Below are 25,695 nucleotides of genomic sequence, written 5' to 3' on the forward strand. Positions count from 1 at the left end.
GTGTGTACATTGGATACTTTTTCTTCCATTCCTGTGATACTTTGCTAAGAAGAACATTTTCCAGCTCCATCCATGTGAACATGAATGTATTTTCTCAAGACTAATAAGACAGTCTAAGGAATTCTCTCTTTTCTAAACTCTACTTTCATAATGTTTATTTGTCCACTTCATAAAAGAAAGTCATACCTTCTGTCATTCCAAATATCATAATGATGCATTTCCCTACAATAGTGGTTCTCAACCTTCCTAATGCCTCCTAATACCATGACCCTTTAATACAATTCCTCATGTTGTGGTGACCCCTAACGATAAAATTATTTTTGTTGCTACTTCATAACTGTAATTTTGATACTGTTATGAATCATAATGTAAACGTCTGATATGCAGGATGTATTTTCGTTGTTACAAAGGGGTTGCAACCCACAGGTTGATAACCACTGCCCTAGAGGGTAAAAACCACCAGGCCACTAAGCAAAGAAACATTTCCAAGCATAGCTTCTGAGGGATATCCTCTGACAAAAAGAAAAAACATGTTTAGAATCAATAGACAGGGGCTGTACCTTATTTTACTTGGAAATCCCCCATACCTTACTTGTATGTTAAATATTATATGTTAAATAATAATTAAGACTTCAGAAGTCAGATGATTATATTAGGCTACACTGTTTAACACTTATTTTCTTACTTCCTTGTAAAATACATATGTAGAAGGGTGCATCTAACAAGTATGTGCAGCTTAAGGCCCAATTATGAAGCGTATATCCACGTTATACCAGCCAGGTGGAGATGAGGATCACTTCCAGCAATCTAGATATCTCCCTTATTCCACGCCTGAACCCAAGGCTCTTCCCACCTAAGAAGTGACCACTTGCTGTGCTTCAGTTTTACTTCCTACGTAAGTGTCCCTAAACCATACCGGTCATTATTTTTAACCTTATATGAAATTCTCCTGTATTTTTTGACTCACTTCTTTTTTGCAACATTAAATTGGCAAAACTCATCTGTTTCCTTGTATGTAGTTATAATTCATCACTATAAAGCATTCCATCGTGTTGACATACCCCAATGTATTTATTCATTCTACCACTGATGCACCTTCAAGTATGTTTAGTTTGGGGCTACAATTAATTATTATAAATTTCTTCTTTATAATTAATTCTGTTTTCGCAAAGGTATACTCCTAGGAAGAGAACTTTGAAGGCATAACATATGTGCATCAAAATACCTTTCAAAGTAGTTGTAACTATATTTCAACCTAACCCCTAACAAGTATCCATGAGTCACTATGAACGATTTGAGACAGACTGTGTTATAGTCCATTATTTCACTTCCAGGAAACACAGTTGACAGCATCCTTTCTGATTCACGTGTGAAGGTTTCAACTTGCTCGGCTTATCAGTGTTGCTGGGAGGGTTTGCTTTGGTCCCATCTGCACGGATTTTACATTTCTTGATTTTTATGTATCTCAAAACTTTTGCAATGACCCACGTATACGATAGTTTCTATTGCTCCACGCCAATGGTTGGTAGAATTTTTGCCAATCTGATGGCTGTAATGATACATCTCATTAGGGTTTTTGTTTGTTTGTCTGTTCTTTGTTTTAGAGATGGGCTTTGTTTTAGAGATGGTCCCCTGGGATGAAGGGACCCAGAGTCTTGACCTCCTGAGTAGCTGAGATTTTAGGCACACATTTCATTAGGGCTTTTATTTGCATTTCTCTGAATGAGGAAATTGGACTTAATATTCCTTGAAGTACTAATTCAACTCTTCCTACAAGGTTATCTGTTTTTCTTCTTGATTTCTAAATTAGTTTTTTTCTGATATAGGTACCAAATTATCCCAACACCAGCTTTGAAAATGTATCCATCTCTCACTGATCTACACCACCACATCTATCATTCATCTACATCCCTGTCCTAGAGCCACATCATTAACTTAATTATAATAGCTTTACAATGTCTTAACATCTGATAAAGCAACCTTTCTGACCATTTTTTCTTCACAAACTTCTTTACCATTCTTGACTGTGTTACCACATAACTTCTACAATCAACTTGTCAGGTTTTACACACACATACACATGGGTGCTCTGTTAGGGTTTCTCAGTGGGACACAAGTATGAGAGGGTCCTTATCAAACCAAAGCAATCAATGTAACTTGGTTCTGTGTACCCTTGACGAATCCCCAACAATAAAAAAAAAAAATTTTTTTTTCAATGAATCTATGGGTTGGTCTGTGTAGACCCAATGCCTTTATAATACTGAGTCTTTCAATCATAGGCATATTATATCAGAACATCTAACCAGGTTATCTAAAATGTCTCTCAATACAATTTCATAATTTTTGTCACAGAAGACTTGCTTTATTCGTAAGTTAAGAGGCATATCATACTATCTGATGCTAATGACATTTTTCTACCATGAAATAGAAAATTAAATAAAATTTCTCTTCTATTATAAATAAAATTATTTTTCTTATTTCACAAATGGAACTGCTACATGCATATTTATTTGAACAAAAACTTGGTAACATCGTATACCTTTTTTAAATGAAGAAACTTTCACTCACTTTTCCATAATGATTTGTCACCTGTGAAAACTCCTTGTATAATACATGATCACCTGAGAAGAACAGAGGGTGTGACGGTGTGATATTGTTGACCTTTGACCCCTGTTTCCTGGCATAAAACTCCTAAAATCTTTAGAACTCCAGCGACATCTTTTTGTACACTCATGACTGACTGATGATTGGCAGTCCCTCAGTAGCATCAGGATGGGGGCTGGTCACCAGAAAGACTAAGGCAGGATTAGGGGGCTAGGACTTTTAGCCCCCACCCCTCAATATCTGGTGAGGAAAGGGGAGCTGAAGGTTAAGTTGATCGCCAATGGCCACTGGCCACTAGTTTAATCAATTATGCTCACCCAAAGCCTCCAGAAAAACCTGAAGGGATGGGGTCTGGGAGAGCTCCTACCTAGCTAAGTATGTGGAGGTTCTGGGAGGGTGGTGCACCCAGGGAGGGCACAGAAGCTCCATACCCCTTCCCTATACCTTACTCTCTGCATCTCTTCATCTGTGTCCTTTGTAATATCCTTTATAATAAACCCACAAATGTGCTTCTCTGAGTTCTATAAGCTGCTCTAGTAAAATTAATCTAACATGAAGATGGAGTCACGGGAACTCCTTGCAGCTGAGTGGTGAGAAGGTTCAGAGGCCCAGACTTACTACTGGTGGGAAAGGAAGGGCTGTCTGGTGGAACTGAGCCCTCAATCTGTGGGATCTCGAGGTAGATAGTGTGAGAACTGAATTACAGGACACCCAGCTGGTGTCCCCACAGAACTGGCTGCTTGCTTGGTGTATGGAAAGAAGCCCCCACATGTTTGGTCATGGAAGTCGGCTGTGCTGCTGCTGTTGTGGTATGAGGGCAAAGGAAAAACACAGTCTGAGTAAGTGGTATTTTTCCCAGTGACTTACAATTAGTGTCAGAAGTGGGATTTGCTAGAGCTGCCCTGGTTCATGGAAACATGTGGTTTGGGAAGAGAAAGGATTAAAGGGGAAGGGATGAAGAACCTTTGATTCTTAGGTAAAACAGCAGTTGCACTGACTTCACTTATGAAAGGTAAAAGTTACCAATGGAATTTAGAGATGGAGGCAGACCCTCCTCCAGAGGAGCTGGCTCGGTGGACACAAGGAAATCCAACATTTTAAAAAGCATGCTGAAACAAGATTCCTTCCTTATTGCTATTTTTAATAGCTAAAATGAACGTGAAAGAGAATGTTGGGTCAGGCCTTGAAGGTGGACCAAGCTCAGCTTTTGTGCTGTCTGAGCTCAGACCACTAGCCCCAAAGCCACCCACAAAGGGCAACAGTTAGTCCGAGGGCAACAGAACTCTGGTCACCAAGAAGGCCGGCTGTGTGAGGGGGGAGTGAAAGCAGTAAACTATTTGGTGTGAAGGAATTGTTTCATTCTGTGAGTGGCTAGCAGATGAGCTCCCTGAGCAACCTTTGCTAAAATAGAATGTGACAGTAACTAATTCAGTGCTTCAAACTGCAGAGTGGAAGATCATCCCTGGGTTGAGCGTCCACTGCTCACTGCTGAGCAGAAGGCTATTCGTGATCCACACACACACAGGAGGTCATTCTCAAGTGAACAGCCAGTGTACGGGACTGGACAAAAGCCACTGTAAGGGCTGTTGACTCAGAGAAGGTGGACTGCTTAATTCTTCCAACAAGTGCTAGTGGAACACTACAGATGGAGCAACTGATACGCTTTGTGGGCAAGCCATGCGAGGTTGGCTTTATGATGATGGGGACAGTCACTCACTGCATATGCCCATTACCCAGGTGACAGTGACTAAGGGAGCCCCCTCCTAAAGGTGCCCCATGTGATGTTACGCCTACAAAATCAAACCACAATTTGAGAAGTTTTCTCTGATTTGCTATCTCAGTTTCTGTGGATGGGTCTCTCATACCAAAGACACTAACATGATTAAAGGGGAGAATCACAGGACTCATCTCAGCGGGGTGGAAATCTATTGATGATTACTGGAAAATGGCAGACATTGATGAAGCTAAAATGAAGGTCTTGATGAAACACTATTGAAGACTGGGTGGGTCAATGGGACCCCCTTGATAGCTTCCCAACAGTAAAAGGTCCATGAAATGAGTGGGTGTGGGGGAGCTACAGCCATGCAGAGATGGCCTGAATCTAGATATATTCTTCTTGCATCCTCTGCAGCACAAAATGCCAATAAGAACTGTTCTATCAACAAGAGAGACAAAGACTGCAGGTGTTCCCCGGGAAAAATCCCTCTCCACTCCAACACAGCCGGCAAGTAGACTCCATTGGACCAATGCCAGTAGTGCTGCAGGTGGGGGGATATAAACAGCTCCAGACCGGAATAGATACTTATTCCAAACTGGACTTTACATTCCCAGTGGTAGAGACCAATGCCCAAAACACTATTAAAAAATAAGAGCAGAAGATACTGTGGCTAATTTGAGCCTCTGAGTTACAATTCTTCAGACCAAGGGATATACTTTACAGCCCATAATGTCCAACAGTGGACAAAGAAATACCACATTAAACAGACTTATCATGTTACACTCCATCTTCAGAGAAATGCTTTAATAGAAAATTGGTATGGGGAGCTGAAACATTAGCTAACTGGGCTGGGCATGGTGGCTCATGCCTATAATCCCAGCATCTGGGAGGCCCAGGTGGGTGGATCACCTGAGCTTAGGAGTTTGAGACCCGCCTGAACAAAAGTGAGACCCCATCTCTACTAAAAGTATAAAAACTAGCCGGGCATGTGGCAGGTGCCTGTAGTCCCAGCTACTCAGGATGCTGAAGCAAGAGGATTGCTTGAGCCCAAGAGTTTGAAGTTGCTATGAGCAGTGATGCCTGGCACTCTACCCAAAGTGAGACTCTGTGAAAGAAAGAAAAGAGAGAGAGAAAGAAAGAGAAAGAAAGAATATTTACTATCTAAAACAAGGGCAAATAAAAGCCTGACAGGTGGCTTACACACCTTCATGAGTGTGTGCTCACACTCAAAATGAGGGAGGTTAAGGGCGGGTCCCCCCTAGATAGATTCCTCCTCTATTCTGGGGGCTCTGAGGGAGAATGGTGGGGAGGACGCTGGTGCTAAAGCAGAGATGGTTCCTAAGCAAGAGACTCTATCTACACCTTTAAACCTCCATGTTAGAATTCCTGAAGGCTCAGTAGGGTGGACTGTGCCTTCACCCCACCCCTACCCCAGCAAAGTTAGGGCTCACAGTAAATGCCCCTATGTTGCCTGCTGGCCATATATCTGTGTGACCCCACCCATGTGAGTGGGAGGGGACTTCGGGGAGGCACTTGCTAGGTAAGTACTGCTGCCAGCAATCTGGACCAGCACAATGGCTGCATCTAAAGTCCCTTTCAAAGGTGAAACAGTCTGGGTAAAAACAAATAGCAAATGGAGAAAAGGAGAAATAACAGCCAAGGGAAAAGAAATGAGTCAGTGGGTTTTGCACCTAGGGAAACCTGAGGAGATCAGTGGAAGCCTGCACTCCTACCTGAGAGGCCTCCCTGGGAGACAGGCTACAACATGACAGACCAGGCTAATCTCTAAGGATTGAATACAACATCTTTTGTGTTGTATGTCCTTCTGAGGCAAGGGATTCAGGTCTGAAGACTGGTGGAAGACTGTGATATTGTGAAATACCTATTTGGTTTTCAACCCATTTCCTAGTATACAACTCCTAAAATCCTTAGAAACTCCATAGAGATATCTTGCTGTATGCTAATAATTGACCAATGCTGGCAGTTCCAAGGTAGCTCTGCAATGGGGATGGTCACCAGAAAGACCAAGGAAGAATTAGGGCACAGTGGTGTGCTGTGAGAGGATGTTAGGTGTGCCATGAAAAAAATTTTAAGGATCATAAATTAAATTACTTTACATGTTTTCTATTAACCTGGTTGGAGTTGAAGCACATTCTTCTTAGTAAAGTATCACAAGAATGGGAAAGGAAGTATCCAAGGTACTCAGTACTAATACAAAGCTGGTAGATGATCTCATACATGCCCACATAGGGGAAAACTCAATATAATTCAAGCTGGGGGGAGTGGGAATGAGGGAGGAAGGAGAGGGGAAGGGAAATGGGGTGTTCCCACTTAATGGGCACAATGTAAGGGTTTATGGCACACCTCTTGGGTGTGGGACACAACCACAAGTAGGGCTCTGCCAAACAAATGCAAACATTGTAACCTGAAATTTAAAATAAAATTATTTTTGAAAGAAGTTCAAGCCCAGTAAGTATATTCTGTCTTTTACTTTTTTTTTTTCCTATCAACATAATTTGTGCCACTGAAGTTTAACTATAGGTTTAAGAGTACTGTGGGATTAAAAAAGGTTGAAAAACACTGGATTAGAAAGTTGGGACTTTCAGCCCCATCCCTCAGACATTCAGGGTGGGCAAAGGGGCTGAGGGTTGAATCGATCACCTATAGCCCATGGTTTTTTCATTCCTATGTAATGAAGGCTCAATAAACACCTGAAAAGACTTGGCTTAGAGGCTTCCAGACAACTAAGGCTCCTGGAGAGTGGTGCCCCAGGGAGGGCATGGAAGCTCCATGGCCCTACCCCAAACCTTGCCCTATGCCTTTCTTCTTCTATAGCCTTTGTATAAGGTGACCAGATTTTAACATTGGTAAAGCGGGACACCATTGACCGGGGTGTTCTTAATTAAAAATTTGGTCTATATGGAGCAACAAAAATTTTCATAGAACACAAAAATAGTATTATATATATATTTTTTAAATTTCAACATAAGTACAATTTATAAATATAACACATTAAAAAAAACTATGTATAGGGTGGCACCTGTGACTCAAAGGAGTAGGGCGCTGGCCCCATATGCCAAAGTTGGTGGGTTCAAACCCAGCCCTGGCCCAAAAAAAAAAATTATGTATAGTATAATTTTATTCTTTGGCATATTTCTCATTTGAGTGAATTTTTTTAGTAGATTGCTGTCATTGTTTAAAAAGTCATGAAAATTTTCACAAGAATTTGTTAAATTATATTTCACACATAAAGTGGCTTTCAAAGTCTCAACACTTAATTGTGATTTTTCTAATGTCCACACTTTATTTACCATAGAAAAAAATGCATTCAATAGCAGCATTAGTTCCTGGTAAGGACAGCGTGTATCCCACAATTTAGTGCATTATTGTATAGAACATGGTTTGTTTCAAAATGATGAAATATTTCTAAACATATGTTCTCTATTATGATTTTTGCTGATGCCCAAGAGTTAACCTTTTCCTTATCAATATATTTTTTTAATAACGATACCTCATAAGTCGTAAGTGTCACTTTCAAGGCTGGCGCTAGACTTTTTGCTGCCACTATAAAATATAAATAATACAAGTACTGTCTGCTAAATTCATGAAATAAATAAATAAATTACTTACCTAAATTATCTGAATAGCTGATTGGTTGACATCACTTGTTTAACTAGCACTAGCATGCAGTATGATGCGTATCATCTAAGAGACAGTTACAAAATGTTTTTGTGGTTGCCAATGCCAAAAAATGCCATTGTTCATTAATCCAAACAATGGTGGTCGAGTCCTAACAACTGATCAACAATGCAAACTTTGATAAGCAGTTTCGATAATCAGTTCTCAACAATTATTTGTTATTATTAAAGTTTAACATAAAATTAACAAAAATAATATAAAACTCATATCCTGGCGAAATAGCCACATGGCAGTGTTGGGACCAGAATTGCCGCTGAGAGACCACCACACACATGTAAAGACAAAAAGTGCTTTATTTTGCAAGCATATGCCTGGGCCACCCTTCCCTTCAGCGCGTCTGGAGGAAGGGTGACCCCCTAGTGAAATGAGCTGAGGTTTTAAAAGCACATAGAGGAATTTCTTTGGGTGTTTAGTTGGGCTGGGCTGCTATTGGCTGAGCTGTTTGTGGTTAGGGACCTTGGTGGGGTGGGGGCTACTTGTTTGTTCCAGACAATTTGGCTCCTTCTGAGCTAATTGTCTTTGCCTAGAAAGGAGGGAGGGAGCCAGTCTCCTGATACCGATTCCACCTGGGCGACCTTGCCCAGGAGGGGAGTAGGGAATTTACATTAGCCTTTCCATTTCCAAATGAAGTTACATTAACCTCTTCATTCCCAAATGGAGTTACATTAACCTTTTCAGCAGCCTAAAACCATATATTCCCTTCCCATTGTCCTGCTGTTCCCTAGTTTGTCCTGCATTCTTTCCAAAAATCAGGACTTTTTTAAAACACAGCAGGATGCGGGACAAATTGTTAAAAATTGGGACTGTCCCACCAAAAGCGGGACATCTGGTCATCTTACCTTTGTAATATCCTTTATAAGAAAGCAGTAAATGTGTTTCCCTGAGTTCTGTGTGCCACTCTAGTAAATTAATCAAAGCCAAAGTGGGAGTGGTGGGATCCCAACTTGGAGCCAGTTAGTGAGATGTTCCAGTGGCCTGGACCAGCGACTGGGAGGGCAGGCTGTCTTGGGACTGAGCCCTCACCCTGCAGGATCTGACACTGTCCTCAGGCAGATAGTGTAGGAAACGAACTGGAGGACACCCAGCCTACATCCATGGCAAACTGCTTGCTTGCTTGTGTGTAAGGAGAAACCCAAACACATTTGGTCACTGAGGTTAGGTTTTGATTGCTGTTGTGGTATGAGAGCAGAGGAAGAAATAGTTTGAGTTTTTTTCTTTTCAGAAATGGTCACTGATTAGGAACATGGGCTTTGGAATGAGAGAGGTCTGGGTAAAGTCCCAAATCGATTACAAGCAGCTGTAAGTACGAGCCAGTTCCTAAACTTACCCTATCACAGGCTGCTTCTTCTATGAAATACATAAATTAAAATAGTTTCTACCTCTAGGATGGTTTTAAGGATTAAGTGTGGCAATGCATATAAAGCGTACAGAAGCTGGCCCACAGAAATGACAAATAAAGGCTGACAGTATTTATATTAATGATCCTTGCTTGTCCGGGAATTTTTCTTCATTGTGAACTTGAGTTTTAACTAACAAGTTTACTTTCTTCTTTGATATTTAATGTTTGACTCTGTCCTTCCTCCATTTGCAGTTCTATTTATTCCTCAAAAAACACAATCTCTTTTTCTTTCTCTCTCCTTTCTTCATTTCCTCTCTCTCTCTGACACCTGCTCTAAATCTTGCTGTAAATATTCTTTTTCACATGGCATTTTAAATCTTATACCAACTCTGTCTACTCCAGTAGAAAAACAGAATCTTCTGTTCCTAGATATAATATGTTAAATGTTTCATCCCCCTGCCCCAGAAACGTGTATTCCTTCTTAAAATTTGTTTTATTCCTAACCCAAATCAAAATAATACTCAAAGTATTAACCTATAGTTATAAAAGACGTAACCTTTGGGGCAAACTGGGTGAAGAGTACATGGAAGCTTTTTCTTTTCTTTTTGTTTTTCCTTTTGCAATTTCCTATAAATCTATTAAGTATTTTTAAAAAATTTAACCAAAGAAAATATTTATTTCAGTAAGGGTCCTTTTATTTCTTCTTTGTATTTGTCTCCTATGTTTAATTTCTTATAACGAACTTATTATCGGTGTTGAAACACAATAAAATTATTATAAAAATAAATACATTCACATAGATTACATTTCTCAAATATTAAAAAGCTATTCAATGCACTAGAAAAATACAGGGCATATTGTCCATGGGGGAAAAGGAGCAGAGTTAGTATGATCATCTAAGGAAAGTTTGTTTTAATAAAAGAAGCCATAAAGGAAAAGACTAACAAATCTCAACACCTAAAAATTCTTTAACTCCAATAGGATGAAAATGAAAACATACGTGAACAGACTAGAAGAAGATATCTGCTACATCTATAACAAAAGACCTAATATCCCTAATTATAAACAGTTTCTATAAATCAACAGAAAAAATATTTTAAATGATAGCAGAAAATAGGCAAAAGATACAAAGAAGCAGTTCACCAAAGAAGAAATCCTTATCATCAATACCCACTCAGCCCTTCTTAATTTGAAAAAATGCAAATTAAGCAAAAAATAATATATCATTTTTCACTCACCATACTAATGAAAGCTTAAAGGATTAACAATGCATAATGTTGTTTTTGATATGAGAAAAGAAACAACCTTGTACATTACTGAAGAGAAAGTAAATGGTACATTTGAGGATGGTATTTTCCCAGTATCTCTCAGAATTAAAAATTGTTTAATTGCATTCCTAGATATTTTATGGGAACCCTTTACTTATGAACCAAAGCAAGTAATGGTGCATTGTGATAAAGTGACGCGCGCGCGCACACACACACACACACACTCACACACTATTCACTTGCCTGCGCCCAGTAACGGTGCATTGTGATAAAGTGACATGCACACACACACACACACACACACACACATACACTATTCACTTGCCTGGGCCCAGAACATCTGGATATTTCACTCCTAATTGCTGGGTCTAAAGACAGCATTTGATTCCTGTTTCCTTAGAGACTGACTTATCCTTTACAATGAACAGTCCTCAGAGAAACAGCTGACGGCTCACTGATGGGCTTCATTAACCAGAGACTGACCCCTGAGAAGGGCCCACTGCAACCTCTAAGACTGTAATTGCTTGGAATTCCAAGGTTTCTGGAATTGATACTTGAACAAGAATTTTCCATTTGCTCTCCCAAATCTGATTGAATATAACAGAGTATAAGTACACTTTCTTGTACATTCTGATAATATTGCTATTTTGATGAATATATATCTGCATATATACACACAGTAGGTTGGACATTTGTTTTTTCTTATTCTTGATATTAATTCAGTTCACAGTTGCCAATCAATAAATTGAAACAGAAGCCAGTAAGCTGGAAAGTCATAGTAATGAGTAAGCAGAGTGTTGTTCTGTTCTTGAGCAAAACAATTGGTGCTCAAGTTATTTCTACCATCTCTAAAGGCAAGAAACAGAATCCCAGAGGAAACATAAAATTTTGTTTGGATTCCCATAATCCTGCCTCGTTTATTTACAATTCCTTCCATCCTCCCTGCCAGTCCAGATGGGTTTTTTTGTTTGTTTCCCAAACTGCTCACTGCCTTTGAGATGCTAAATACATCCAAAGCCTCCCTCTTAATTCCTTACAAACAGAAGTCACAAACTCTTACCTTTGCCTAATGATGCTTGGATTAGCTGTCACTAAATGACTCTTGGATCCAACATCTTTCGTGTATTCACTTGACAAAGGAGGAAGATTGCATCTAGAAAAGCAAAAACAAACATTTTAGACTTACTTGCATCCTTTAAATTGTTTATAACGACACGAATAGGAATATTAGTCATTCTAGCTCCATTCACAAATCATTTTTTACCACCTCTTCCTTTTAATAGATATTAGATGACTAATTAATTACCAGCATCTTCCAAATGCTATCATAAAAACTAGTCGTGTTTTAGAAGAAAGAAAATGTCAGCCAGAGAGGTCAATGATCTATGAAAGAAAGAGATAGTAAGTAAAATGTATTTATTCCATTCAGAATATTTTTAAGATGGCAGGAAAGGATGTATTAGACTTAACCTTAGACTCAGGAAAGTGTGACACAGGAGAGGACACAGAACCTGCAGAATTCTCTGCATACCCATAAACCATAAGAGACAGAGAGGAATTGATATATTTGCTAGTGTTTCCTTTGTTGTTGCGCCCCCAAATCTAAATTTATAATATTGTATGCAAGGCAATGTCTTATTCACCTAAATCAACACAAGTCTGACTTTTGCGTACATGGCAATGCATAGGTCGATGACCAGTGAAGACACAATGATTTGTCATCCAACGAAGGGCAATGATTCCCCACCATCCCAGTTCAGCCAAAGGAAAAACGATAACTCGTGTTTTTCTGGTGAGGGAAATAGCCAGCCAATCCCATCTCTAAAATACTACACTGTCCCAATTGCTTTCCTTGGCCACAATGTCTCATGACTGTCTACAACGGAAAATAGGCCCCACAGCTTCCTGCCTGAGGGTCATTAGACAAGTTAACTCATTTGCTTGGCCTCAGTCTCTCTATTAAACAAAATGAGGATAATGATTTTTCCTCTCTCATTGAATTGTTAAAGACTTAAGGAAATATGCAATGCATAAAAGTCTATAACCTTAAGGTCTCACACATAGTAAATCTTCAAAATTATTGCAAATCAGAAATATCATACAAATACAATTAAATATACATTAATTCTCTAAGAAAACCCCAAGTGAGCCTACAGTTTCCACTAGTTTTTATTACGGTGTCCTAATTTCTCCTCTTCACTCATATCCCTAACTAGACAGACATCAGAACATTCCTAACTTTTATTACTTCAGCAAACCAAAGCATCATTTATTTATAGGTAAAGACAGCTTACAAATATTGAGGTCTCTGCTAGTTCCTCCAACTACTACATTTTCCCTATAGGTTTCCCCCAAGAGATGGAAATAGCCGTCCACTCAGCTCATCAGCTCAAGTTCCCTGATTTTGTTTTGTATTGACCCTGTGACTCTCCCCACAGCAGGGTAACCTATACAGTTGACTCAGAATCTTTCTTGCATCTGCTCTTTGGGAATGAGATACTGGTTCTTCTGGTAAAGACCCACAGTCAGTCAGCCAGTCAGTGACTTTTGCTGAGCACCTATGGAGAGCACACACCGTGGGGCATGCATCGTGGGGAACTCAGGGAAGAGCCCAAGTCACAGAGCCTGCTCTTACAATATCTACAGTCTGGTGGTTGTCCCCTGGCCCACGTGGTTTCCTCATATTGCCGAGTGTTTGGGCATTAACAATCAGCCTCTTCCGGCTGTGGTATCTGATTGTGGTCTTGCAATGTAACTGATCCTTGCAAAGATGAAGATGACTCCTTTGAAATAAAACACAGACCAAAAATTTGGACACGTTTAAAGAAGCTTTGATCTTGATTGCCTTTGGGAACATGTGAGAATCAACCACATTTTACTGAAACTATAAACTGAATATTGCTAGGGAGTGCTGCCAACCTGGGTCATCACAATTAAACAAAACAAGTTGGTTTTCATGAGTAAATACTTTCTTTTTCTGTATGTTCTATGGCCCATACGCCTGGGTCTCTTCACATTTCGTACCACCAAGTAACAGCACAAGAAAAATTTCTAGAAACTGATTATATCCTATAGCAGAGAGAAATGTTTAAAACCACAGAGATAATACTTTGTATCCATTTTGTATGAAATAAAGATTATATGTATCTTGATGCATTTCTGGAAAATAATGACAATACATTTTAATGTCAATATCCTTAATTTTTTTATATAATCTTTCTCGTCAAGTGCATGTATCTGCCATACTTTCCTGTACCCCTTCTCTTAGGAAAAGCACACCATCATTTTAGCTCATCAAGGAAGTCAATCATTGCATAGATTAACATAAAAGACACATTACATACAAATCATTTCTAATAAGGCGTAATTGTGTAAAAGTGTTTCAAACTTTGCCTTAACACTTGTTGACAGAAATGACAGATATTAACGGCTAACGTATCTTCGTAACTGAATGCGCTCATGATCCTAAAAGAGATCAAATCATAAAACTGATGAGAAATGAATATTCTTTGAATTGGGGAGTGGAGGTGGGTAGGAAATGGGCTTGGGAGAAGGAAATCTTTCAATTAAAGAATCATAAAAATGACTTTCAAATTTTTGTCTATATTTGAGTATGCAAAAGATGCCTTTGAGCATCATTCAAAAAGCCACCAACATTTTTTTTGCCCTCACTTGTACCTTTAATCCACCCAGTTCCTCTCTTAAGATGCAACTACTATTACCTCTATCTTGCAGACCTTCCAGATAAATTGAATTCAACGATATTATTTTTTAAAGTGTTGCTTTTGGTTACAGAGCAAATGTTTACTTTGAAAAATGGGAAATTGATTTTTAGCACTAGAAGACATGTTTGAAAACATCTGAGGAAAGAAAATTTCAGAATTGTTATATCTTAGTCCTAGAAGACATTTGGAACCGTAATCTGGTGTTCCGCTCTGCACAGGCAGGGCTATTTCTGGGCTTCCTTGCTCACTGGATCTGTCTATGCACCCTGTCATCTAGACTCACACTTAACCACGTGCCTTCTAAGCTACATCTACGCACTAAGTGTCTAAGTTTGAATATGTGATACTATCTCAGTATCCTAAGGGTGCCCCCAACATGTATATTGAGCAAGTCATTTATAAATAGATCTGCAAGTGATCAAATAATAATTTTAAAATAATTTATCGACATTTATGACTCCCCTAATGTACACCATAAATAAGGATTCTTAAAAATTCAAACGTGTGACCAGCTCTGCAGTACAACGTATAGAACTCATTGGACTTCTAAAAATTTGAATGTGTTATGAAATGGCACTATTCTTGAAATTAATCAAGGGTACACGTATACATAGCTTTAGTAACGATGCTCTTTCTTTGAATTCTTTTTAATCCTCACCTTGTTCACAGTCTGTGAATATTATGCTGAATATTGTGCTGGGCCCTCATGAATCTTGAACCAAATTGCACATAAGGCCAACTTAGTCTTGCTTATTTGTGATAAATGTGGCCCCACTAGATAACCCTCCATGATGTATAGGCTTAATCTTCTATATGTTAAGTTTCAAACATCCACCTTACTAAATATAATGACACACACATTTACACACTTGGGATGACACAAAAATATACTTATTGCCCTGATTCCTTCATTACTGTCTGATCTGAAGACCACTTGGAATCACTTAATGCCTCTGAATCTGTGAATTTAATATTATCTATTTATTTTTTCCTTATCGTATAGTTTTTAGAGCAAGCAAATAAACTCACACATAAGAACAATTTGAAAATTTAAATGACATAAATCATGTTAAAATCATAGACAATAGAACCTCCATAGTTGGCCAACTGCCTACATTGATCACCTCCTTAAGTTGACCTAATTCTCAGAGACCAAACATGCACCACATGTGCATATCAGCACAGCAGGCCTAGTTCCTTATGTTGACCATCTATGTATGTTGACCAATTTGTTACAGTCCATCAGGTGGGCAACTTACAGAGGTCCTACTATAGTTTCATACTATCACAGATGGAATCTGAGTTGCCACAGTGGAAAAGCCTGAGGAATTGTCTGCTCCCACCCCTCATAGGGATTAGAAAGGAAAAGCAGCATGCTGCGGGTGGCAGACCTAGCCAACAGTGGGGGCCTGTCCCTGGCTCTTTGTGTCCTTTGGGGGCTCCTCAGCCTCACTGAATGCCAAACGCTGGAGTGGGTGCCTAAAGCGGCCCAGACCTCCTGTCATCTGTGCACACTCTGGAGGTGATTTCATCCACCCTAAGCCCTAAATGCCCCCCTGGCTCCATCTCACGCCATTCTCCCCAGTGTTCACAACACGGCGGTGGCAGCACTTGCCGTCTTAGCCACATGAAAGCCTTGGACGGGCTGTTTCTCTTCCCTGGGGTGGGACGGAGAACTGAGGGGACTCAGTCACTCTGGGGGACTCAGCCCAGACACGACTTCTCCCGAGAGGCCCCTGTGCACCTGACTCCCCGTCAGAGCAAGCGCATCTCCAGGGTCCAGTCCACGACAGCATTGCTCAGCAGACCATTTCCAGACCCAGTTCAAGGCCCAGTGTGTGGCAGGTACTCAATAAACAGATGCTGCACTGACTGGAATTCAAAGAACTACATTTTTAAAACTTTTCCTATTGTGTGTAACATGTTGCCAAAAGGCAGAAAATGCAACAGACAGGAAAACACCTTCCTATGACAGCAGAAGGATGCTAGGGCACCCCCCACAAGGACTGGGGGTGTGGAAGGGCCTCCCCATCCTGCTGCAGGCTTCACCAAGTGAGAGGACAGTCTTTTAAGAAGTCCCACTCTCACCCGCAGGCAGGGAACTTGGGCCTCCCCCAAGTCCATGGCTCCACTGAAACCCTCTCCCATAGCGCCCTTACGCTTCTCCACCCCACCTCGCTCGAGGCTCAGAGGAGGCTTAATGTTCTCTGGGCCACCTTTGCCATTCCCGGACTGTTACTTATTAATCCTTAAAAATAAACACAAAGAAAATAAACTCCCTCCCTCCTCTGCTAGTTTTCTGCCCCCTGTGTCACTGCACGTCTTCTGCCTTTCTAGCCAAGGAACTTTTGACACCTGATTCATGGACACGCCCACATCTGTGAAACTTTAGGGTCCACCTGAAAGACCCTAGGGTTCCCGGGGAGTCTGTCCTTGAAGTTCCTTTACTTCCTCAATAACGAAAGAGTGTTTTCCTTTGTTAGGAGATGTCTGCTCATCCCTAGATAAGCCAAACTCTGAAACCTTACCCTCCAGCGGGCTATTCTTTGACTTTAGCTTCTTCTTACTATTCTTCCACTGCCCTCTCACTCACAACCAGCCCAGCTTCCCCCCCCCCCAGCTGACTCCCTCATTCGTGTTTGGCCCTCTTCCCTTCTCCTCCACCCAGCCCGGAACTCACGGACTGTTACCTCACACTCTCTCTAGCCAGAAAGCTCCATGTCGTTATCCCCCATCCTGCTTCTTCCCACCCAGATCATCTCAAACCTGCCTTCATCCAGTCACTGGAGGAGGAATCCTTTACTCCTGTACCTGGCTGCTAAGCTCCTCTGGTCCAAATCACCCAACAGTCAGGCTGCTGCCAATAGAAGCGGGTGGTCTCAGCGATTCCTTCCCTGTCCTGCGGGGCCTCCTGTTCTCACTGTTCACATCCCCACTCTCCTCAGTCCCTTTACCAAGGGTCCTCCTGTTTGAACCCCCCCCCCGTTTCTCCCAGTCACACGCAGATCCCACTTGCTATTTACAGATGCTTTTGTGAAAAATTAAGAGCAACAGGGAGCAGAATAAAATGAGCGAATTAACATGCTTTTTCACACAGAGTTGCTTTAATAAAAGAATAAATGGAAAAGTTTTAATCAACTGACTGTATTATCTAAACTAACATCTGAGTTTTGCCCCCGTTCCTGAAGCCTTCATCTTTAGCAGAACGGGTATCTCTCTCCATCGGGGCCTTCGGGGGCTCTGTACTTTCTGGGGCCTGTTCCCTCTCTCCCTTTCCCCCTCTCCTAAACTCCCTTGTCCATGAGCTCAAAGGGAAGCCAAGGAGCAGTGCTACAGCTGATGAATCACAGTGACTAGACCTGAATGGCCCCAGGGCTCACGGGAGGGGTGGGGACAAGGAGAGAAAGGCAGAGGCCGCGCTGTGGGTGCTCTCTCTTACCGCATGACAAAATTTGCTTCATCTATTTGACGGCCACAGCCACTCTTCTTCAGAATCCCACCATTTCCCACCACCGCACATTTCTTCAATGGCAGCTGGAAGGGGGTTGCCTAGCAACAGAAAACAAGGCGGGTTTTCACTGCAAAGAACACACAACCGCTCACAAAATCATTGTTTACAGCCCTCTGGAGAAATCTGACTGAAGACTGGGCCTCGGGGAAAAGAGCGTGTGAAAAGAAAGATGCCAAGAAGTTGTTAAGGAACATGCTACCCTGTTTCTTTGACATGAAAACAGCAAAACAAACAAACAAACAACACTGCCTGAAGTGGATTTAAATGTAACAGTATTTTTTTTTTCTGTCTCCAATTGGCTGTGCATGTCATAGAGAGTGTTTGCTAAGGAAAATAGAAAAATCCAAACTAAACATAGGATTATTTTTAAAGGCATTAAGCTGGGAACAAAGTCAAATGAATTCTATTCCTTATGTGACTGCCATGTCATTCATTCGCAGGATCAGCCATTCACTCAACAAACGTTTCTGAGCATTTCCTGTGCGGGTTGTTGGGGAGCAATCCGAGGCAGCTGAAGTCACAGACGTCAGTAGTCACAATTTGAGATATGAGGAGAGAAAGGCGTGAGGAGAGTGTGACCCTATATACTTAGGTAACAAACCCTACTAGAAAGCTGAGGTTGCTGTACAAGAGATACACACCAGGAGCTACGGGGCACCTCGCTGAGGAACACAAAAGCATTTTCTTCCAAGCCAACACAGATAGGGAAAGCTTTCTCACTTGAGATGAATCTTAAAAAACAAGTATGATCTTCCCAGGAAACGAAGGCACCAGAAGTATTTACTGAGAGCAAGCGCTGTGTTCGTGAGCAAATAAACACCCTGGGAGGGTCTGTCTAGAACGTAAGAGGCACTAAAGGGCAAGTGACCAGTGGGGAACCAGAAGCATGGGATGACTTGCTTTCTGCAGTCACTGACCTGGTCTGCACAGAAAATGTTCAGCGGACCCGAGTGTGTCCTGAAGTGCTATTTATAGCACCTGGGGAAACAGAAATCCAGCAATCGCTCCTGAAAGGCAAATGCGTCATTTGGCCACTTCCAGTTGGGTCAGCAAGAAGTATCAAGTGCAGAATCTCCTGCTCGCTAAAAGGATGCAGACCGGTTGGGATTCTTCGGGGGAAGACCATCCACACACCTCACTGCCACCCAAAATAACTAGAGTGATGCTAAGTAGGCCACCTGGACAGACCTCAAACAAATAAAAACTATACCAGAAGAACAGACTGGAAAAAGGTACATAAATACACACCGGCAGGGCCTCCTATGGCAGGAAGTAGTCAAGAAAAGTAAAATTACAGGAGTCTCTGTGTTCACGGGTAGCTGAGACGGGCATTTTATGCAGCAGAAAGGATTTTATTTCCCTGATATCTAGTTTATCCAAAGAACAGCCATAACTAGGAAGTATAACTTGTAGAGACATGTTAAAGTGTGACATCTACTCATTTGCCCACAGAGAGCTATGAGCTACGGCCCCTGCACGAGGCCGACAAACTCAAGAGTGAGGGACAGGCAAGGAAGTGCCCTTTACCACATTCCGGGAGGCCAGTTCGGGTTCAACACTAGAAAGCCATTAGTTAGATCTGTAATTGGTCAGATGCAGATTTAAGTATTTATAATTCAAGTTAGCTCTTCATTTTTTCCAGAACTCTTTACTAAGCACATGTTACACTTCAGGTCCTGGGTGACAGGGACATAAGGAAAAAACCCAGTTCCCATGGAGATTATATTCTAAGGGGGGAAAGAGGCGATGAACAAAGAAAAACGAGTAAAATGAACAGTATGTCAGACGGTGACAGGGGCTCTGGAAAGAAAGCAAGCATTGGCATAAAAGGATTAGGAGAGGGATTGCAATTCAAATAGGGTAATCAGAAAAGGACTCAGAAGAGGCATGGGAGCAAATCCCTACAGGAGACAAGGTAGTGAGCCCTACAGGGCTCTGTGGGAACCCCGGGGCAAAGACCCCCAGGAGGGAGCACTCCAGGGTCCGACCAGGGAGAGCAAAGGGCCCGGTGTGTCTGGAGATGAAGAAGCGAAGGACAGAGATGGAGGAGAGGAGATTAGAGCCAGTTGGAGGGAGGTTGGGGAATAAATTCTGTTGGACCTCACAGCGTATTGTAAAGACTCGTTTTTATTCTAAGATGAGAATCAAGTCAACGCAGGGCAGGCGAAGGAGGGACATCGTGACATATTGTAGAGCAATGACTATGTGTGAACAGGCTGTAGGATGTGTGGGCAGAAAACAGGCCAGTGAGGAATCTCTTGTAACACCCCAGGCTAGAGGCTTTGGTGACCTGGACTGCGGTGACAGTAATAGGAGTAGAGAAAAGTAGCCAGAGTTTGAAGAAACTCTTGAGGAAGACCTGGCCACTTGCTGATGCAATGAAAACAGGTTAAGAGAAAAAGAGAAGAACTGAGGATGATGCCAAGAGTTTTGGTGTGAAGAGCTGTGAAGATGAACTGGCCACTCACTGCGATGTGGAAGATACAGGTGGGGCATGTTTGGGGACGAATATAGCATTTGTATTTATTATTATTATTATTATTATTATTTGCAACAGGGTCTTTCTTTGTTGCACATGCAGTGGTGCGATCCTAGCTCACTACATCCTCGAACTCCTGGGCTCAACAATCCTCCTGCCTCCGCCTCCCAAGTAGCTGGGATTACATACAGGGGCATGCCACCATGCAAAGTTAATTTTTCTGTTTTTTCTAGAGATGGGATCTTGCTCTTGCCCAGACTGGTCATCAACTCCTGGGCTCCAGTGATCCTCCCACCTCACAAAGTGTAAGGATTACAGGGATGAGCCACCATACCTGGCCTGGAGCTTGTAGACTATGCCAAGTAGATGATGCCTATTAGACACCCAAGTGGCAATGTCAAGTGGGCAATGGACTATCTTAGTCTGCGTCAGGGAAATGGTCTTCCCTGGATACATACAGTTGCGAGTGATCAGCATAAGTATTCAAAGTTGGGAAACGAGATGGTGAATTTCACACAGAAAACAGAAGAGGTCTAAGAAGGATCCAAGTTGTTTTTTTTTTTTTTTTTTTAAGTGTCTCAAGAAAGAAGGAAAAAAGTTGCATCAAATGTTATCAATAAATTAAGTGACATAACAGTGAAAACTGCCAATGGACTCAGCAACACACACAAGTCACTAGTGACCTTAAGAAAGACAGATTTGGGGAAGTAGCAAGGGCAAGAACCTGAGTTCAGTGAACTATACATAGCACATTTGCATAGCTATTTGGATACAGTTTATTTGAAAAGTATAAGTTTATTGATCCTCAATTTATATTTAGTTTGCTTTATAAAAGCCAACTTAACATGCTCTTCATTGTTGTTAAAGAGAAGTTCTTCAATAAACCCACGGTACTGGCAATTCCAGATTTTCTAGCAAGAATCTGGATACACAACACACAGATCTGGGAGGCGGGAGCAGCAAAAATACAGACCTGGATTCAAATGTTACCTCCCATCTGCCAAAGTGTGGAACTACGGGATTACAGGGAGGCTGCCAAACTCCTCTGTGTTGTTTCCCACCTTGAAAGGAGGGTAAGACGGCACAGGCTGAGATCACACACACAAAGCTTCTCGCCCAGCCACTGGCATGGTGACATATTCATCTCCCTTCCCTTTTTTCATTTCCTTCCTCCCGTCAGCAGAGTTCATTGACTTGTTCAAGCCGTGAAATGACTAGATTTCATGGTTCTTGTGGAACATGGTAAAAGAGTGATTTATCTAATTCTATCTTAACAATTAGGAATAATTTTGCTAGCAGAAAATTTAACTATGCTATCTATGCACTATTAAAAGACCCCCCCCCCAAAGCCCTCAAACAAAAGCCTGGGAATTAAAAACAATGCCATCTCTGACTTCTTTCTAATAAAATTTTCTTGCTCCTTTTGAATTTTGTCATCTGCTAACCCTCCCAGAGCAATTTCATTTCATTTCATTTCATTTCTCGAATGCCCGAGTGCATTCTCCGAGCTTTGATAAAGACATCAGTGAACAATAGCAGCACATCAAAGCTTTCTAGAAGAAATACTTCATTGAGAAAATACTCTGGATTTTTTTAAGTGATTGAGATAATACTCTCATTATCCTATTTTATTTTTATTTATTTATTTTTTTTTTATTGAATGGTAACTGTGTACACTGATGCACTTTGGGGGTACAGTGTGGTGTTTTCACACACAATCCATGACATTTCCATCAAACTGGTTAACATAGCCTTCATGTAACTTTCTTAGTTATTATGTCAAAACATTCATATTCTACTCATAGAAAGATTCACTTGTACCCTTGCAAGATGAACCACAGAAGTGAACCCTCAAATCCCTCTCCCTCCCCCCTCCTTCCCCATATCCTTAGGTTGTTATTAGGTTATAGCTTTCATATAAAAAGGTTTAATATATATCATTATTCTATTTTAGACCCAGAATATCTCAACTTGCCAATGGTCAATGTTTTCCAGAATGGCACATGAACAAGGAGTTCTCCTTTTGGGGGGTATACAACATAGAAAGAACTTAGGTCATCCTTTATCACAGGAGTATTGTGATTTTAACAGAGAGTATATTGAGGCTTTGCATGCTATCTTTTCAAATGCATATCTTTGTACCCATGCAAGACAATATCTACTTGATCTGAGCATACAGTATACTATAATGTTCTTCCTAACTTTAAAGAATATACTCAAATAGAAGAACAGATTAGATGAACTAACTATAGTGATGAGCCCCAAATTTTTTAATTCTTGCTCAGCCACTCATGAATCTCATCTCATGAATCTTTATCCACAATTTTTCACCCATAACTGTTCCATCTGTGAATGGCCATTCTCTTAACATAATAATCATATTATGTTAAGCAGTTAGATCTAGATCTGATTTGTCAGATCCCTCAACCTCTCAGGACCTCACTGGAAAGCAGCCAAGATCATAACAACCCTGTCTCAGGACGATTATGAGAATTAAAATAAGGGTAAGCATTGAACATCATTGGGAAACTCTTAAGTCCCATATAAATATATTAATACATTATTATATACTAGCAACATTAAATTCCCTATGGGGGGAAATTATCATGATTCTGCTAGACCACTATAAAATGCAGTCTCTCTTTATGTGAGATATTTCCAGTTTCAAAGATTTACATAGACTTTGGAGAAAATATGTATATTTAGATCACTGCTCCGTTGTGTGTATATCTACAACTTCTATCAACCTATGAGTTTTTTTCTTTTTTTTTTTATTAAATGATAGCTGTGTACATTAATGCAATCATGGGGTACAGTGTGGTGTTTTCATATACAATTTGAAATATTTTCATCAAACTGGTTAACATAGCCTTTACGTCATTTTCTTAGTTAGTTATTGTATTAAGATGTTTATATTCTACTTTTAGAAAGCTTCACTTGTACCCTTGTAAGATAAACCACAGAGGTGAACCCATGAGTTTTAAAATGTACATTTTTGTAGGAATCATTGCAAGTGTCCTATCTTTTTGGTTCAACATTCTATATCCCTAAGCATAAGCCAGATGATTAAAATTTGCTCTATAAATAATTTAGTGAGCAAATTTTCATCAAGCAACTATTTGTTGAGCACCCGTTATGGGCCAGAAGCCATCAAAGATGCTAGGAGTGTGATGGTGCATAAAGTAGACATATATCCACTCGTGGAGCTTACATTCTAATCAGAAAAAGAAAATGTAACAAATGTGTTATAAGAATAGGGAAAATCTCTCTAAGGAAGTGAAATGAAAGCTAACAAATGAAGTTTTTAGGCATTAAGAAAAGCAGTTGAGATTTTTGATCTATGAGATAATCTTAGGAAGTTTTTTCAAGAGCCAACCCAAAATTAGGGTCTTTGATATTTTGTGGCATGCATGAGAGTAAAGAGATGTGTTACAGGCTAGAAGATTTCTTCCAAAACAAACCAAAAATGCCAACTGTGAAAATATTCCCAGCTGACAGTACGACATTTGAAAGAACACTATGAAAATCTATAATGAACCTTATTTTTTGTACCATATGTAAATAGTAGTAGAGCATCCCCAAATGGTTTTCATAATTAAATGCAAAAAGCCTTGTTTACTAGAGTCATTTCCAAAGCCAGAAGCCTCACCTCTTCGTCCCCTTAGTGTGTGATCCACAGGAGGACCAGTGAGCTGGGACTCCACCCCTACCCGGGACTCCACCCCTACCCAGAACAGCAGAGCCAGCACTGACCTGGGCTGCTAGCACAAGGAGGCCTGCTCCCTGCTCATCTTCCATCCACAGACATAATCAGGTGTCTGGAATGAGAATTACATTACCTCCACAAGCACCTGAGTGAACCACCACACACCACTAATTGTTATGCCATTTGAGCTAATCTTGGAGGGAAGGGAGGAAGTAGGAAGCACAAGGAGGAAAAGAAAAATGTAAACTACTTAGTTGGTAGAGGACTGGACGGAACAGCACTGTGCTAAGTATTTTCATAGGAATACACTTTTTTTTTTTTGAGACAGTTGCCCAGCTAGAGTGCTGTGGCATCATAGCTCACAGTAATCTCAAACTCTTGGGCTGGAGCAATCCTCTTGCCTCAGCCTCCCAAACTAGCTAGGACTACAGGTGCCAGCCACAATATCCAGCTATTTTTAGAGATGGGGTCTCATTCTTGCTCAGGCTAGTCTCAAACTCCTGAGCTCAAGCAATCCACACCCCTTGGCCTCCCAGAGTGCTAGGATTACAGGCGTGAGCACCGTGCCTGGCCACAACATTTTATTAAGAGCAGCTCTGGGCCAGGCACGGTGGCTCCCACTTGTACATACTCCTAGCACTTGGGAGGACTGAGGAGGGAGATCGCTTTAGGCCAGGAGTTTGAGGCTTCATTGAGCTATGATTGCATACTGCCCTCCAGAGTGGGCGACAGAGTGAGACCATGTCTCAAAATAAGAGAGGAAAAAAAGCACCTCTACTTACAAGTTAAGTTACAATAGTTTTTTTAAAGAGGCAACTCTTTGCGGCAACTCTAAAATATCAGCATCATGCATTGATGTAAAAGCAGAATCTAAGAATTAGAAACATTCCATAGAACCACTAAAGAGTGGGACAAAAGATTGGGGGCCGTCTGCAAGGTCTCTGCATCTATATGACCAAAAATAACTAAGCTTCAATTTAGGTTTCTTGAATTCTTTTTGGATCCTTTTTGCATCCTCACATTTCAGAATACCTGTAGCAACCCACCAGGATCTATCAATAATCGAGTTCTGTCTGAACTGACCTAAGCCCTGAACAGAATTCAAAAGATTCTGAGGCTCCCAGATGTAATCAGATTAATCAGACCATTTCAATACCTCTAATTTCAACAATTAAGCAACTAATCAGGATTTTAAAAGTGCTCTTGCTTCTGAACATGGCCAAAGAAGACTCTTTGGTATTAAATTTAATATTGTACAAGACTATTATTATAACTTACCATACGTCACTGCTTCCATGCAAGTTTCTCAGATACAACAATAATCGGTTCACCTACTTTGCCTTCACTTCTTCCTCTAACTCAGTGGTTCTCAACCTTCCTAAGGTTTGTTTTCATTATTAAAAAGGGGCTGTGACCCACAGATTGAGAACCGCTGCTCTAGCTCCCTTCTACCACTACCTTGTTCCCCTTGCACTGGAAGCCTATATTTGTTGCTTTTATGGTAGGAGAATGACAAAATTATTTATGAGCAAATATAGTTTTAGAACTTTGAAATACTTAGGCGACCATACCTGAGTTTTGGGATTCTGTTACATTGTTAAGTTGAAGTGACATTCTTTTAACTAAAAGTGACGCTCATGTTCCTAC

General features: G+C 40.8%; 1 protein-coding gene across 2 annotated transcripts in view; it reads right to left on the minus strand.

Moving 5' to 3' along the window:
• Positions 1-25,695, minus strand: part of ST8SIA1 (ST8 alpha-N-acetyl-neuraminide alpha-2,8-sialyltransferase 1) — a 156,177-nt gene that overhangs the window by 46,774 nt on the left and 83,708 nt on the right. The window contains exons 3-4 of one of the 2 annotated variants that reach the window (XM_003792454.1): positions 17,792-17,901; positions 11,688-11,780 (exon numbers count right to left, since the gene is read on the minus strand). In XM_003792454.1, coding sequence (XP_003792502.1) covers positions 11,688-11,780; positions 17,792-17,901 — 203 coding nt within the window. The remainder of the gene's footprint in view (positions 1-11,687; positions 11,781-17,791; positions 17,902-25,695) is intronic. The other variant, XM_012806776.1, reaches the window with a different exon arrangement.

The sequence above is a fragment of the Otolemur garnettii genome, unplaced genomic scaffold, assembly GCF_000181295.1.
Source record: "Otolemur garnettii isolate 467f Iridium unplaced genomic scaffold, OtoGar3 scaffold00057, whole genome shotgun sequence".
In the NCBI taxonomy this organism is placed as follows: Eukaryota; Metazoa; Chordata; class Mammalia; order Primates; family Galagidae; genus Otolemur; species Otolemur garnettii.